This window comes from Cutaneotrichosporon oleaginosum, assembly GCF_008065305.1.
Source record: "Cutaneotrichosporon oleaginosum strain ATCC 20508 chromosome Unknown ATCC20508_contig01, whole genome shotgun sequence".
Lineage (NCBI taxonomy): Eukaryota > Fungi > Basidiomycota > Tremellomycetes > Trichosporonales > Trichosporonaceae > Cutaneotrichosporon > Cutaneotrichosporon oleaginosum.
Window position 1 is genome coordinate 2,770,999 of NW_027072170.1, and position 15,795 is coordinate 2,786,793.

Here is a 15,795-nt window from a genome sequence, read left to right on the forward strand (position 1 = left end):
GTCATCATCCACCATGCGGCTCGCCGCACCCATTCTTCTGGCGGCCGCCGCCGTGGCGCGCGATACTTTCCACGAGTCCCTCACGCTCCACCCGCTGCCTGATGGCAAGCTCAGCGTCCTCTTCGAGTACACCACGCAGTTCGACCTGCATCACGGCGCGGGCTCAACACGTTAGTAGCGATCTGGCCGAGCTGAGCTGACACCAGACCAGAGCCATCACTCACTGACGCCGCCGGGGCTGCTCCTGCCACTCGAGCGGAACAATGTCTCTGAACTCACAGTGTCCTTCACGTCTGGCCAGTGGCACGCGCGTCGGCACGGCGAGGCGGGTCCGCTCTCCTACGACGCTGGTGGTGGCGGTGGGAGTGTGCGAGGTTGGCTGCGCGGCTCGCCCGCCGAGACGGACGCCGCGTGGGACGCCGTCACACATGCATTTGGCGGCATGTTCTGCGCGGGCGTCGTCGGCGCCGAGGACTCGGGCGAGGCCGTGCGCACCTTCGGCGAGCTGTATCCCCCTGCTCGCGACGGTGAGAGTAGGTCCAGCTTGCAACTGTCACGACTGACTACAGATGCCTCCCACTACCTTGTCTCCACACCCCACCTGCACCTCTGCACGGAGAACCTTACCCCTTTCCTTTCACTCCTTCCGAGCAAGGGTGTCTCCGGCCTCTCTGCGCTCCTCGCCAAGCCGGGCGTCGTGCTCGCATGGGGCTTCAAGACGGAGGGCATCGACGTGGTGATGCCGACGGCGGACGCCCCTGGATCATGGAAGGGGTGGTGGGAAGGTGTAGTCGACCTGGTACCAAAGCGCGGTGAGCGTTCATTTACCATCAACAAGGTTTTCCAGCAGCCGCTGCCGCGGGTGTTCCCAGCGGCTTCGAGCTCAGTAATCCGGGTGATCCGACCTCGCGACGACCGGTTCCGCGCAGACCCCGCGCCGCCGCGCACTGTTGAGCGTTGGATGGACGGGAGGAAGCGGACCGTGGACGAGTGGGATCTCGCCAAGGTGGCAGGCAAGGACATGGCATTCTGGTGGGATGGTGAAGGGCAATTCGAGCACCGTACGTCCGGCTGCAAGCAATGACGGCTGACCCCAGCGCTCTCCTTCGAGCCACCGCTCGTTACGATCTCTCGCGTTGCGGCGGACCGGAACGCTGCGGACGCCACGCTGGTGGTGGATATCGCGAACAACGCCGACGTCGACCGGCCTGCTGTCTACTCCGAGGTGTGGCCGTGGTGGGTCAAGGGCTGGATGAGCGAGTTGGCCGTCTCCATCGACAGCGAGGACAGACGTGAGTGCCGGCTACTCGGCCAGGGCTCCGCTGACAGTAGGTGACCTCCTCCGCGACATTGAGTACATACCCTCCGTCCCGCCCACGCCCTCAACGACTACACTGCACCTCCACCTGACGCTGCCAGCGCGCAGCACATTACGCCTCTCAATCCCATTCACCAAGCTCACGCTGAAGTACGACGACCACCGGCCAGACGCCGAGCGCGGGCGCGAGATCCCGTCCGGCGTGCTGACCCTGCTCGACGTTGAGGGAGAGGACGACGAGAGTGAGGCGGACGTAGACCACCGCCGATCGTCCCGTCGCCGCGTGTACTCCGCCAAACTGCTTCTGGACGTGCCAACGCCTGACTTCTCGATGCCGTACAACGTTATTATTATGACGTCGACCGTCATGGCCGTCTTCTTCGGCTCTATCCAGGGCCGTCTCGTCCGCCGCTGGGGCTGGGTCGAGACGGGGCCAAGTGAGGAGCCTGTGGTGGAGCAGGTGCCGGAGTCGGAGCGCCTGTTCCCGCCAGGAGAGAAGGCGTCTTACGACATCTTTGAGGGCGACCTCAACGCCAATGACACGGACTCGGATGCAGAAGAAGCGGAATAGAGGGATAGAAGATGCATACATACAACTAAAAGACCGGTGCGTCTCGGAGGAACAGGCGGCTCTCCTCGAGGTTCACCCACTTAGCGACACGGTTGGCGGTAGCTACGACCGCGTTCATGGGGAGGTGCGGGGAGACGGCCACGTACAACTCGAAAGGGCGGGTCAGCCAGGCGAGGACAGCCTCGTGTGGCCCAGCAAGGTAGAGCAGCCTCAGCGGTGTTGGTTGCCCTGTGCCCGGGCGCGCGAACAACGCATCCTGCGCCTTCTGGTAGAGCGTGACGAGGCGGCGACGTGCCTCGCTGCCCTTCGTGTACGGCTCCTCCCACTCGGGCGAGGTGATCTGCACCATGCCACGGTTCTTGTACACGAAGTGTCGCAGACCTGGCGATCCAATCTCTGCAACAGTGTACGGGTGGTTCTTGACGCACGCTGCGATGCGGTCGAGGGCCCCGTCCCGCGAGAGCTGCTCCACCACCAGCTCGCGCCATCCGCACAGCGGCTCGAAGGCGTCTCTATCGGCAGAGATGAAGATTAGGCCTACCTCCTCGCGGATGAATGAGATGTACGCGTGCACAAAGCCTTGCGGGTTGAACTTGGGCAAGCAGATGGGAAGCCATGTCTCCACCTCGCGTAGTGTCGGAGACGTGGCGATTGTGTTGAACAGCAGGTGCATGTCTGGTGTAAGCCGCAGTACGAAGCAGAAACCTCACCTGCGGGATGCACTGCGTGCCGCCGCGGTCGGAGGAGGGTGACTATCCGCCCACCCGCAATAAGAAGAACGTACAACAAGTCCTGGGGTTAGCAATCGCTGAAGACAGGGCGAGAGCGTTCTGACTCACTTTGAACTTGGCAGGAGGCGTGAGAGTGTTGCCCGCGCTCTCGCGTAGCGCGGGCGGCATGCGTAATGGTTGCAACGTTGTGGTCATGAAACTCAGGTCGTCTTGGCAGGTCTCGACAAGCGAGTGGAGGAACTTCTCGCTTCCCACCAGCAGCCGCGAGAGGTCAAAATTGGAACGGCGGGCGAATGCGCGCGCGAGCTGCGCGGCCGATACGACGCTCAGTATCTGCAGGTTGATGTACTCGAGCTGCATGCGGAGGACGTGCTCCGGCTCGCCCCAGTCGCTGACCGCGAAGAGGTACATCTCCGGCTTGATGAGGAAGGCGATACGTGTGCGCCCGCGAACGACGGAGCGCAGTTTATCGTCGTCCTCGGCGAAGATCGAAACCAGCGCCTGCACCACGCCCATGAGATTGGTGAGCGTGTCCTCGTCCGCGTGCCCGATGCTGAAAACAGGCTTGCCGGCGTTCGTGAGGACATAATATCGCCGCGGCCGGGCATCTGCCGTTTCTGGCGCCGGTGATACGTCCGTCATGTCTGCAGTCAGTTGCTGTCGGACGCCCTCAGACTCACCCTTGGTACGCGCTACTGGTAGCCCTCGCTCCCTGTCCCGCTCCCGTTCCCGTTCGCGCCGCCGCTCATCACGAGCGACAAGCTCCCGCAACCCGCGCCGCGCGCTGCCTTGCACGCTCACCTCGCCGATCGCGTCAGCCTCGACCTCCGCGGCGCGCTCCTTGCCCTTCCGGCTTGGTGTGCGTATTGGTGTCGCACCGGTAGCGGAGACTCGGCGCGAGCGCGGTGTGTGCGGGGTGGCTACGAGCGACGCGACGGCTGGGGATGGGGCACGCGACTCGTCGGACGTGAAGGGAGACGCGGAGGCGGCGGCGGCAGAGACGCTCGGTGCGCTGCGGGAGGATGGAAGGCGGGGACGTGGTGGGGAGAGCAGCGAGCTCGAGGTCGACGCGTCGAGGCTCGAAGCCGTCTCGACGTTGACATGTGCTGTTGATACCGCCGCCGGTGCCGCGGCAGACATGGGGAAAGGAGAGCGCGGACGCGAGCTCGAGGTGGTGTGCAGGTCGTCGGCGAGTTGCGACGCGCGGCCGCGCGGGCTACGCGGACTGCGCGCTTCTTCCGCGCGGGGTGTCATGGATGGATGACGTGAAGAATGAGATGGAGGCCGGGAGGATTGTGAATCGTGAACCTGCGCTGGCCAGGGCGGAATGACTTGGCAGTTCCAGACCAACAATTCCCCAACCGCAATTCCGTTTGTACATCCATCGAAATGAATGCATGCACGTCTAGTCTACATGTCAAAGTCGCTGTCGTCGTCGTCGCTCGCGTCCCGCCTCGTACCCACGCCGACGCCGCCGCTCCGGATACCCCCTCCGCGGGTATTGACGGCACCAACATCGTCCTCGAGATCATCATCGCTGTCCTCCTCACGGTTGCCGCCGCCGCGCAGCGCCTTCGATGGGCCCTTCAGCGCCGTGTAACGGATGAGAAGCGCCTCGAGATCTGTCGTCAGCTCTGATACGAGCATTGTAGCTCACCCCTAGCCGTCGTCTTCATGCCCTTCAGGCCGGCGCCAGCCACGACCTGCCCCATCATCTCTCCACCGCGATAAATCAGGAGTGTGGGGACATTCTTGTCGGGGTAGTTGGGAATACACAGCTGAGCGGGAATGGCGAGGAACTTGGTCTCGGGGTGCGCGGCCGCCAACTGGTTCAGCAGTGGTCGAAAGTGCTGGGACAGCGGTATTGAGTCCTGGAAGAGGAAGACCACAACACCTGTCCCACGGCTCTTCTTCGGCGCCTCGTCGTCCGAGTCCTCGTCTACCTCCTCGCCAGGCGGCACGGCCTTGCTCCCCTCCGTGACCTCGCGCACAAAGTCCTCGCGCGCAAGCGGCTCCATGCTCCCGAACCTGCCCTTCTTCTCCGCCTGCTGCATTTCCGCCAGCCGCTTGCGGCGGTAGTCCTCGAACATGCGCTCATCGTCCGAGTCAAGGCCATCTCCCTCGAGTAGGTCACCCAACTGGTCGGCGTCCGCGACCTCGGCGAGCGCGCGCGTCGCGTCCGCCCGCGTAATGTGCGGAATGTCGGGAGATGGAGAGCGCGAAGGGGGCTTCGGGGGCAGGATGCCCTGCGCACGCAGCGCGTCGTTGCTGCTGTCAGACTGCCCGCAAAGCGCTCACAATTCAGTGTCCTCGTTAGGGTTGACCATGATGTGTGGTTGAAAGATGGCTGTGCATCGCTCGAGGCTCTTCCACGAAGTCTCGCAGCCGACCTCCACCGCTGCTCGGCCCGTATTCCGTCCCCCCCAATAGATAGGGCCGGCGTCATAGCCACGCCAACATGTCCATCGACGACTGTTCTTCCACCCATACACCATGAGCAACGAGTACGCCTTCCGGAAGATCGACATCGACGCGCTCGAGGAGGAGATTCTTCTCCCATCCGACCTGTATGAGCCCGACCCGCGCGGGCCAGATGGCGCGTACGCCGAGTCCCAACAGCGCAGCCAGGAGTGCCGGAATCTTGTGTCGAAGTGAGTCGCGCGCCTTCTCGTACGAGCAAGAAGTACGGTGGGCACTGTCAACTGCTGCGGGGCCAGTCGTTGTTGGCTGTGAGAAGTGACAGGCCACTCCGGCTGGGAGAAGGTAAAGAGGCAGCTGCTGACTACAGGGGCGACATTGGGGGCGCATTGTCGACGATCCTGACGAACCCGCCATATGGCGAGGGTGTGGACCAGGCCAAGGTAGGTACTGAGGCGTTGTGACTGCCTTCTGGCGACGCTATTTGCACTACTGGTACACATCTGGTGACGACGTGTCGTGCTGTGCGCTGGTCATATCTCTGGATTAGGCCTAGAGATCGTGATCGCGCCACATGGAAGGCACAGCTAACGGACAGGAGTTGACGACGCAAGCTGTGCTCCTGATCCTTAACTCGACACGCGCGGCTGACATCCCCAACGCGATCAAGGGACTTGACCACGAGCAGCAGGCATACCTCATGGCCTACCTGTACAAGGTGTGTAATGGTTGCTCCGAAGCGAGGATTCAGGCGCACGCTCAGACGTGGGGCAGCTCAGGCATGAGGCGAACGGGGGCTACAGTAGCTGTTTGCGATGGCTGCCACCTTGTTTACAGGCGTCAGCTCGCTCACGCCCGCCCGGCCACGCAAGCCGCGCCCCCTGACTCGATGACTCTCGCTGACTTCAGAACATGGCCGCGCTGGGCAAAGGTGCCGACATTCCCGGATCTGTGCTGCTGACCTGGCATGAGAAGGTGAGTTGCAGCTACTGCATAGGGCTGCGAAGTGCGCTGCTCACCCCAGCTCGTCGAGGTCGCTGGCGTTGGTTGCATCAACCGCGTGATGGCCGACCGCCGCACGCTTTAGCTTGAGACGAGCCGTTGTAGACTGTTTACAGGAGCGATGTAGACGACTAACGCCCGCCGGATCAGACCTCACGCTGCACATGAGCAGGGTACTGCTTCACTTTTGCATCTTCTAACCAAGAACTAACTCAGAATCTTAGCTCCTAGAGGGCGGCCTTGAGACGGTTCTCGGCCTCCTCCCAGTTGATGACCTTCCAGATGTTCTTGAGGTAGTCGACCTTGACGTTCTGGTAGTCGAGGTAGAAGGCGTGCTCCCAGATGTCAATGCCGATGAGGGGGACGTGGGTGAGGAGGGGGTCCTGGTTGGCGGTGGTGACGACCTCGAGGACCTTGGAGGTCGGGTTGTAGCCGAGCCAGCCCCAGCCGGAGCCCTGGATGGCCGCGGTCTTGGTGTTCATCTGCTCGATGAGGTTGTCGAACGAGCCAAAGTCCTTCTTGACCTGGTCGGCGAGGGCACCGGAGGTGGGAATCTGGGTCTGGTTCGAGCCGGTAGGCGCGAGGTTCTTCCAGAAGAGCTGGGGTCAGCGGGCCTGGTATTCAGAACACGATCTGCAGAAACCAGATAGCCGCGCTGAAGCCGAAAGGCAGACTCGTTCGCTGCAACTCACCGAGTGGTTACTGCCGTTAGCCTCTGCGACCCCTGACACATGTCATCCGCCATCTACTCACATGTGGCCACCGCCGTTGAACTTGAGCGCCGCCTGGAGGGCGATCTGGCCCTTGACGTCCTGGCTTGCCTGGAGGCCAGCGAGCTTCTCCTCAGCGGCGTTAAGGCCGGCGATGTAGGTCGCGTGGTGCTTGTCGTGGTGGAGCGTCATGATCTTCTTTGAGATCGAGGGCTCAAGGGCCTGCAGTGTGAAAGCGAGAGTGCATGTGAGATTGATGTGAGACGGGTCGGGTAGTCACCAGGAACGTGAGAAGCCGGGGCAACGTGAAATGGGGAGGAGGTGGGATAGGTCAGAGCGCATTGAGCGGAGCGAGCCGTTGGAGTGAATTGTTGCAGCGGGTATAGAATGCGGTGAGAGGCGCAGGTGCGGTCGTGGTCAGCGTCGTCTCGCGAGGCTCGGAGTTCGGAGCTCGGCAAAAAGCACTCACGTCGTAGGGGTACGGGAGGTCCGGGAGGGTGTGCTTGCTGCGGACGGCGGCGGCGGCGAAGGCGCGGCGCGCAGGGGCGGCGGCACGGGGGAGCGAGCGGAGAACGGCGACCATTTTGACGATGAGCGTGATGTGGGGAGTGGGAAGAGTGTAGCTGAAGCAGGGAGCTGCTTTAGTATCCTCGCGCCGAATGACGCAGGAGCGAATCACCGTACGTAAGCAGATGCCTCTCCCACTTCGGCCTCCTCCTTGGTTCGGCCCACACCTCCGCCAACTCCGATGGCGTCACTCTCCCACCACCACTGCTCAGCGCTCAACCCCCGTCGGCGCCTCGGACTTGCATTACTCAGAATGAAGTGCCTCGGCTGTGGCCGAGGCCATATATGCATACACGTGTAAGGATCGATGTGCTTGCTCACTCCGACTCGGCGTCTTTGGGCGCCTTCCGCTTCACAGCCTTTGCCTCGGCCTTTTGCTTGGCCGCCCGCAACCGTTTCGCGTCCCAGTTGCCCTCCACCTCGTCCTCTGTGAGCCACTTCAGATCCGCCTCCCCCGCCTCTACCCAGCGCGACGATGCGTCGCGCCACTCAGCAGGCCCACCGCGGCTGCTCCCGGTCAGCACTGTCTCGGAGTCGCTGCGCTGCCATCCCCCGATCACGACGCCCGCAGAGTTCTTCCGGAGGGGTACTTTGGCGACCCAGTCCAGACGGTCCCAAACGCTCTTGTAGACGCGCCGGATGAGACGCGCCGTCAATTTGCGCGGGTACTTCCAGGTCTGAGGATTCGAGCGCGTAAGGCTCGCCCGAGGAGGAGGGAACGGCGGCAGTGGGCGGTATGATCTAGGACTGCGGCGAGGGAAGGCGGCCTGGAGGCTGTTAGGGAGGTTCTGGAACGACGGTGGTGGATCTCTTGGGCCTCGTAATGTGACGACCCCAGCTCGCCGCGGCGGAGTAGGAGCGGCCGGCGGACTCTCAAGTCCAGCCAGTTGCCGCATCGTCTCAATCACGCCCTTCCCTTCCCAACCTGTGGCAGCTCCATCCTCGTTCTCCGGAAAGACCACGGGAACCGAGACGTTCGCCCACGCCCACTCCCAGTCCTTGCGCGCCACGCGACGCACTGCCGCGGGTGGCAGAATGGTGCGTGCTCGCGGGACAGGCTGCTCGTCGGGACGCTTCTTCGACAGCGGTCGTAAACATGGGGGCAGCGGTTGCAGAGTCATCGGTGGATATCGCGTCTCCGGGTCAGGGACTTTGTCGAGTACGGCTTGAGGCCACTCGTTGCGTTTCAACGGTGTACTTAGCGTCACGTTCTGTTGTCAGATTGCATGTATCGTGGTAGCTACCTTGATGAGTTCCCACTTGACTCGTCCCCGAACACCGTAGCATTCCTCGATCAGTCGCGTGAGCGCGTGCGGGTGGCATGCCGAGGCCGCGCGCACCTCGTTCAGCTCCTACCAGTCAGTATTTCCGGGTGCTGATGCAACGGCGTACTGTTTTAAGATGCTTCCAGGCGCGTTCACGCTGCTCCTTGCACACCTCGAGCTCTGGACTCCCATCTTTCAAGTGTGCTGGCAATTGCTTGTTCGCTTCGTGCAGGAGGGTGCGGAAGCGGATGGAGGCGATGAGCCAAATATGTGGATCCCGGATGAAGCGGAGGCAGTGGAGGAGTGTGCGATATGTAGCGCGGGGTGTGGGTGGAAGGAGACGGGACGCGTGATCCTTTCTTGGGGCGGCAATGCCTAGCTCCGCGAGCTGTTCCGGCGATGCCATGGAGATGATGATGAGCAACAGTGTAGGAGCTGAGATGAGCGACCTCCACTTCCAGTGATTCAACATTCTATCCAGGCACCAATCCTGACGTGGCCTTCCTCGTATCACCGCGATCACAACGAATGTAACCACAACTAACCCAGAAAGCTCTCGCCATCCACAATATCATCCACCATGGCGCGCAACTCGGAAAAGGCGCAGTCGATGCTCTACCGCTTTCGAGAGCAGCAGTCTGTCGAGATGGGGCTTGGCAACCGGCGCGCGGGCGAGCGGCGGCCGCGCGTCGCGAGCTCCGTCTCAAGTCTGCGCGAGTGTGAGCGCTGGCGCGGCGACATCATGCGCGAGATCAGCCGCAAGGTGTCCAAGATCCAGGACTCGTCGCTCACAAACTACGAGGTCCGCGACTTGAACGACGAGATCAACCAGCTGCTGAAGGAGAAGCGGCATTGGGAGTCGCAGATCGTCGCGCTCGGCGGCGCCAACTACAAGCGCGCGACTATGTCTATGGTCGACGAGGCAGGGCGTGAGGTGCCGGGCACGCGCGGGTACAAGTACTTTGGACGGGCGCGCGAGCTTCCCGGCGTGAAGGAGATGTTTGAAAAGGGCGGTGAGTCGCACCTCACGGCAGGAGGTTTGGAGGAAGGTAGCTGACAACCAGCCAAGGCAGCGACGGAGGAGTCGGCGCGCAACACGAGCTTCCAGATGTTCCGAAACCAGGGGACAGATTATTACGGCGACCTTGACGAGATGGATCCGTCTCTGGCTGGCGAGGAGGACGCTGCGGCGAGGAAAGGTACGCCGCCGTAGGATCGAGCTGACGCCAGATTGGGAAGAGGCGTCGCGTGCTGCCGCCGAGCTGCTGGGGGAGGATGTTGCGCTGCCATATCCTGAGCCTGTTGCGCCGCCACCGCTCGAGGGATCAGGCGAAGGCGCGAAGCGCAAGTCGCCCGAGCCGGACGAGGATGAGCCAGAGACCAAGAGCAAGGGCAAGAAGCGGGGGAAGAAGGGGAAGAAGCCGCCTCCACCACCGCCGGGCGGGCCGGGCTCTATGCCGAACCCCGCTGGGGCGCAGGTCGCGGCGTTCATGAGCGTGTTCGACCCGCGGAGTTTGCAGGTTCCGGAGCTCCCGGACACAGAAGGGATGGGGCGGATTCTGCTGGAGAGGAGGAAGGACAAGGTGCGCGAGCAGTATGGCGTGTAGCACTAGGGTTTTTGGCATGTCACGGTAGAGGGCTAGATGCATCATCAGTGGGAGTCATGATGGAGGACTGGTGGTGGTTCGGGTGTGAATGCAAGGCTCCTCTGCATTCGTATTGTCACAGACACCCATTGCAACCGACTGTTTGGGGTAAAGCACCCACTGCCGGGGCCCAGCATGACGCGTGAAGGAAGTCTGGAGAGCCCTGCAAACGCGCTCACTGGCTTCACTGCACCACTACACTCATTCGATAGACTGAACCGTCTGCCAAACACCACCCGACGACCATCACTGACTCCTCACGCCGTTAGTGTACGATTGCATCCCGCAGCCAGAAAGTCAGGGACAGCCACGGACTGGCATAGCGCGTGCTGTCTAGCGACGAGTATCCGCGTCTCCAATCTACGAAAGGAACACGGCAAAGCCACGCGCGCACGCGATTACAGGCGGCGACCACGGCGACCACCCTTGCGGCGGGTCGAGTCCGAGGGGATGGGGGTCACGTCCTCGATGCGGCCGATGCGCATGCCGGCACGGGCGAGGGCACGGAGGGCGGCCTGGCCACCGGGGCCGGGCTGCTTGGTGCCGGTGCCGCCGGTAGCGCGGAGCTTGACGTGGAGGGCGGTGATGCCGACCTCCTTGCACTTCTGAGCAACGTCCTGCGCGGCAAGCATGGCAGCGTAGGGGGACGACTCGTCGCGGTCAGCCTTGACCTTCATGCCGCCGGTGACACGCGAGATGGTCTCCTTGCCCGAGAGGTCGGTGACGTGGACGAAGGTGTCGTTGAACCTGAGCGTTAGCACAAATTGGGATAGCGGGATTGTTTCGATGGGAAAAAAGCGAGGTGTATCGGGACAAGGGCAGGAGCATGCTGGTCCAGGCGGCTCTGCTATCGATGGCAGCGCGCGCACCAGATGTATCCAAGCTACCACGTTTGGGCTGCCAGCTGCCCTTGCTCCTCGCACAACCGCGCAAAATCCTCCATCCGCGTCGCGCGACTTACGAGGCGAAGATGTGGGCAACGCCGAAGACGTTCTCGCCCTCGGCGACCTGGGGGCCGAGAGCAACGGCGGCCTCCTTGGGCTGGGTCTGCTTCTTCTGCGAACGTCAGCACTCGTCGCGAGCAGGCGCTTACGGGAGGCATGGCGACTTTTGGTGCGTGGTGTTGAGGGATGAGACAACGGACTGCCGATGCAAGAGGGAAATTGAAGGAAGGTGCAGGTCACGTGTGACGGGAATTTGCTACGCCTCAAGCTCCGAAAAGTTCCGCTACGGTGGCAGCTGGAGCCACGTGTTGTGGCACTTCGCCCAACCCGTCGTGTTCCTGATCCAACAGATGTCTGGACATGCCTGGTGATGTCTCGCGCCTGTGTCCTCATCCATTCAGCCGGCTTCCGTGCGAGCGGGACGCCTGAGGCCTGAGGCTTGCCCCGAGGTGAATTGTCACTTTAGCTCTCATGATCTCATGTTGAATTCACTGTATCACCGGCCTGCCGCTCGCTTGTGTGCTATCAGAACATGTACATCAATTGTGTGCAGGTGCCACCGGTGCTACTTCTTCTATCATACAGTACAACTGTATCCAGCACTTAGTCAACCACCACCACGCCGCAAAAAGGCCTGGCCGCAATTATCGCGTTGAGGTGATCCATTGGCGTCTTCTTCGCTTTCGCCGCCTTCTCCTTCGCGTCTCCCTTGACCAGTGTCTCGGCGTCGTCCTCTTCGTCCTCGTCGTCCCCGTCGTCCTCGTCCTTGATATCCAGATCTTTGAGGTCGTCCCAGTCCTCATCCTCCTTGGGCTCCTTGTCTTCGTCGTCACCATCGTCGCCCAAGGCACGGATAAAGTACTTCATGAGAGCTCCACTGAAGCCGGAAACGAGGGCACAGCCAGGGGTGTCGGCTTGCACGGGCTTGGCGGCTGCGGACTGGAGGTTCCAGTAGACAAGCTCGGGCATGGGGTACCCAGCCTGCTGGAAGCGTCGGGTGACGACCTGGTGCTCCGTCGCGCCAAATCTACCGCTCTGGTCAAACTGCATGTCCGAGAACACGAAGACCGTCTTGACCATATCCCCCGGGGCGAGCTTGGCTTCCTTGGCGACTCGCAGTATGCTCTCGAACACCTTTCGGTAGTCGGTGCTCATTCCCCAGTCCGCCTTGCTCAAATTGCGAGCGCGCTCGGCGACTGACAGATCGTTGTCCACACGCTGGATCTCGGGGTCGGATGAGAAGGTGATAAATGCGCCGTTCCAAGGAGGGCGCGCAAGCTCCGTCATGAGCAACGTGAGGGCAATGCAGGGCCAGATAGCCTCGACACGACCTCCGCCAGAGGAAGGGTAATAGATGGAACCCATCGAACCCGAGACATCGGCCACTGCGATGCAGTTGGTGAGCTCCCCCTTGGCATTTGAGCGAATGGAGTCAACAAGTGCCGTCCACTGGAGGTTGGCGACACGGCTGATGATAGACGATGTGCTCAGCGCCTTCAGCAACAGTTCGTGAGGTATCATGGAAGCACCAGCGATGGTCTTCTTGCCGGAGGCGACGGCGAGAAGATACGCCTCGAAGCCAACTGGGTCGTGCTCAAGGAAATTGTTCTCATTTCGTGCCATGCAGCGTGCTGGAACCTTGGTGTAGTCGATCTTCCATTTGCCCTTGACCATGCTGCGCTCGGGAACATTGAGGACGCGCCTAAGCGGCGAGAGCACCTCGTCCTGGAGTTTACGACGACGCATGTCGTCGGCGGGGAACATCTTGAAGGCTAGGGCTGTCGCCATGTGCAACTGCTTGTCGGCGCTCTTACCAGGGGTGGGGGCCCACTTGGCGGCGTACGACATGCCAAAGAGATGAGGAGAAGAGCCTGGGGCCCCATAGCCGTCAGCCTGGCGCTCAGCTGCCGGACGCTCGAGGTAAGCTTCGTGCGCCTTGAGACGCTCGAGGTCAGCCTTGAGAAACTCGGCATAAATGTTGACTACTTCCGCCAGAAGGATCTGGACCTTTGGGTCAGTGAGACCCTTTTCCGTGTGCGCAGAGATGGCCGCATTGCGCATTTGCTCTACATGTCAGCCGTGTCGCAGGTGGTGACGTACTGGTGCCACAACGTGCGAGCTTCAACCGCAGAGTCGCTCCCCTGTCCTCCTCAGCCTTGCGCTTCTTGTCCAAGTTGACGCCGGTCTCGGTCTGGGCTTTTGCCACCACCTTCCTTGCTATCTGTTCGCTCTTGCGAGCTTCACGAGCGGCGTTAGAGTAGCCCTGGCGGCCGCTCTTGCCTTCAGCAGTGTCGCCAACGCGGCTCGCTTTGAAATATGATGCGCTGGAAGATGGGGCAAGGGCTTCGTCGATGGCGGTGAGCTTGCCGATGTACGTTGTCGTCAGCTGGCCGTTGATTGCGAGAACAAGAATATCGTTGAGACTGCTGTCAGCATTTTCCAGCGTATTGGCAGCTTACTCGTCAAAGCTTCCGTGGGGACGGGGAGGGTACTCGGGTTCCTTCTCGGGCTCGCCGTTCTCGTCAAGGGCGACGACATTGTTATTGCGTTCGGCCTTGGCTGCATCCTTCTTCTGGGACCGGGCTCGCTCGCACGTGGGCTCGACGATCTGCCGGAGATTCGCGAGCAGTGTTCGCGGGTGGTTGTCCCAGAGCCACGCCACACAGTGGAAGAATGCAATCTTGAGGCCCTTACCCTCGTGGATTGAGCGGGCTTGAAGGATGATGCGCAATGTTCTGGCATCAGTGTCGGCCTGACAAAACAGTCGAAGAGGGGAAAGGATGGCGGAGCCTTCTCTTCTCGAGGGCTGGATATGCGAGCGGCGGAGCGGGTTGCAAGGAAGGGGAGTTGCAGCAGGGAGGAGGGACTCACTTGTCGGGATCCTCCTTCCACGCCTTCTGCAGCATTTTAAACACGTCCTCTGCCTTTACGCCCGCCTGCAGACCATCGAAGAGGTCGAGTAGCGCACTGTTAGTGCTCTTGAACGCTGCGGCGCCGTTCCAAGTGATAGTGTCAGGTACCCTTTTGAGCGCATCGAGGAACGGGGCTAGAGGTAAGTTTTACGAAGTGAAGAGGTCTCTGCAGGCTCACCAGATGGGACCGGGGTTGGGGGAGCGGCGGTAGCGGGAAGACCGGGGTGGGTGGTTTGGAGCATCTTGTCGATGACGGCTGTGCGGGCGGACGCGTCGAGGGCGATCAAATCCTTGAGAGCGGCTGGGATGGCCCAGGCGCTCTTGGCCGCCGAGGAGGACTGAGACTCGGTGTTGGCCATTTTGTCCTCTCTCGGTGTGAGGGAGAGATGACAGGTGAGAAGAGAGAATGAGAAGAACAAATGTATGCGGGTGACACGACCTTTTAAGTGCTGTGCTGGCATGGTGAGGGGCCTGTTCGCAGGCGCATTCCGGCCCCAAGAGACCCTTTTGCCACCCAGGGCAAGTCTCACAATCTCACAACAGCTGTGCAACATTCGACTCAGACTCGCCGAGATCTCTCGGCAGTGGCCGGTGGCCAGTTGCCTGCTGCATACAGCAATGTGACAGGTGTGAAAGGTGAGCAGACGATTCGAAATTCCTCGGCGTCGACTCGACACTGCGACTCTTGTGACTGGGTGGCAAATCGCTGATCGCGGATTCCTCCACCGCTTCCACATCTTAAGCTTGATCGCAATAACCAATCTTCAGGTTGCGGGAGGCGGGGGCAGACCAACATTTGCCATCGGCCTCTATGTTTTACCTACAACCACGCGCCGCAGAGGCAACATCGTAGTGCACCACTAACTAGTTCAAAGCGTTTTGAACACTGACGATCAGCATGCATCGTCCCCGGCCGCCACCGATTTCACCTTGCTTTGACCTCTGTTTGTAGATCTCGATCCTCTTTACCCTCACCTGCGCTTGGCTGTTGCGCTTGGCTGTTGGCCCTGAACTTTGGACACGCTTTGCCCTCCTCACCACCCCAGCCGAGTCTGCACACACAGTCCTTCCATGCGACCGGACCGCTGTACCTCTGTTTTACGAGTGACGAAGCTGCTGTGAGCGGTGTGATGGAATCGTGTGGGCACAAATACTATAATCTCTATGACGGGACAAAGTGCCCGGGGCAAGTTGCAAGATTCCATACCGAGAGCCAATACAGGCAGGCATGCAGCAAGGTCTAATGCATTACTATACACAAAACCTGAGGAACCCAGAGGTGCGATCGTGCTCCAACTCAGGCTGCAGAGTTACTCTTTGCGCTTCACAGTAGATCTATTCGCTGTCTGTCCCCTCTACTCACGCCGCTTCAGCAGCATGGCGCGTGTCTCGCTGTTCAATTCGCCTTGAGTCGTTAGCGCTCAGCAATTGTACATCATGTTGGGTTCCTGGCCAGGTGCGCGTCCCAGTCAGCAGATTCCTCAGCCAGCCGCCGAAGCGCCAGGCCAAGTGTGCGCATCAATCCTCGCGTGAGACCACGGCTATGACCACACGCTGTTTCGACGCAAGCTGTCCCTCAAGGTTCCCCGCACAGCCGTGACTCGAGGCGACGCGGCAGGCCGAAACCTAGAGTGCGCTGCTGTAGTGCAGCGCGCTGTACGCCCGGGCCTTTGCCTCCCCGCCTCCTCGCGGCGGGGAGATCAATGTTCCA

The 15,795-nt window shown here is 61.2% G+C and overlaps 7 protein-coding genes across 7 annotated transcripts; 3 read left to right on the forward strand and 4 right to left on the reverse strand.

Annotated features, from left to right (window-relative positions):
* Positions 1-13: 13 nt before the first annotated feature.
* On the forward strand, positions 14-1,889 carry COLE_01120 (uncharacterized protein; the record flags this gene model as incomplete). The annotated part of the gene is made up of 5 exons (XM_018424745.1): positions 14-170; positions 207-527; positions 570-1,061; positions 1,098-1,292; positions 1,333-1,889. 5 exons carry the CDS (start codon positions 14-16, stop codon positions 1,887-1,889), a joined length of 1,722 nt encoding a protein of 573 aa, XP_018281733.1.
* Positions 1,890-1,914: 25 nt separating this feature from the next.
* On the reverse strand, positions 1,915-3,760 carry COLE_01121 (uncharacterized protein; the record flags this gene model as incomplete). Its single annotated transcript, XM_018424925.1, has 4 exons — positions 1,915-2,564; positions 2,600-2,681; positions 2,729-3,264; positions 3,301-3,760. 4 exons carry the CDS (start codon positions 3,758-3,760, stop codon positions 1,915-1,917), a joined length of 1,728 nt encoding a protein of 575 aa, XP_018281732.1.
* Positions 3,761-4,030: 270 nt separating this feature from the next.
* Positions 4,031-4,947, reverse strand: COLE_01122 (uncharacterized protein; the record flags this gene model as incomplete). The annotated part of the gene is made up of 3 exons (XM_018424744.1): positions 4,031-4,242; positions 4,278-4,888; positions 4,919-4,947. The coding sequence occupies 3 exons, from the start codon at positions 4,945-4,947 to the stop codon at positions 4,031-4,033; spliced, it is 852 nt and encodes a 283-aa protein (XP_018281731.1).
* A 166-nt stretch (positions 4,948-5,113) lies between these two features.
* COLE_01123 (uncharacterized protein) lies at positions 5,114-6,125 on the forward strand (the record flags this gene model as incomplete). Its single annotated transcript, XM_018420683.2, has 5 exons — positions 5,114-5,271; positions 5,409-5,481; positions 5,637-5,756; positions 5,948-6,013; positions 6,063-6,125. The coding sequence occupies 5 exons, from the start codon at positions 5,114-5,116 to the stop codon at positions 6,123-6,125; spliced, it is 480 nt and encodes a 159-aa protein (XP_018281730.1).
* A 1,509-nt stretch (positions 6,126-7,634) lies between these two features.
* COLE_01124 (uncharacterized protein) lies at positions 7,635-8,988 on the reverse strand (the record flags this gene model as incomplete). Its single annotated transcript, XM_018422084.2, has 3 exons — positions 7,635-8,528; positions 8,562-8,669; positions 8,710-8,988. The coding sequence occupies 3 exons, from the start codon at positions 8,986-8,988 to the stop codon at positions 7,635-7,637; spliced, it is 1,281 nt and encodes a 426-aa protein (XP_018281728.1).
* A 174-nt stretch (positions 8,989-9,162) lies between these two features.
* On the forward strand, positions 9,163-10,189 carry COLE_01125 (uncharacterized protein; the record flags this gene model as incomplete). The annotated part of the gene is made up of 3 exons (XM_018422083.2): positions 9,163-9,595; positions 9,647-9,781; positions 9,813-10,189. 3 exons carry the CDS (start codon positions 9,163-9,165, stop codon positions 10,187-10,189), a joined length of 945 nt encoding a protein of 314 aa, XP_018281727.1.
* A 1,586-nt stretch (positions 10,190-11,775) lies between these two features.
* On the reverse strand, positions 11,776-14,443 carry COLE_01126 (uncharacterized protein; the record flags this gene model as incomplete). The annotated part of the gene is made up of 5 exons (XM_018426368.2): positions 11,776-13,238; positions 13,273-13,595; positions 13,632-13,907; positions 14,044-14,218; positions 14,263-14,443. The coding sequence occupies 5 exons, from the start codon at positions 14,441-14,443 to the stop codon at positions 11,776-11,778; spliced, it is 2,418 nt and encodes an 805-aa protein (XP_018281725.1).
* Positions 14,444-15,795: the final 1,352 nt, after the last annotated feature.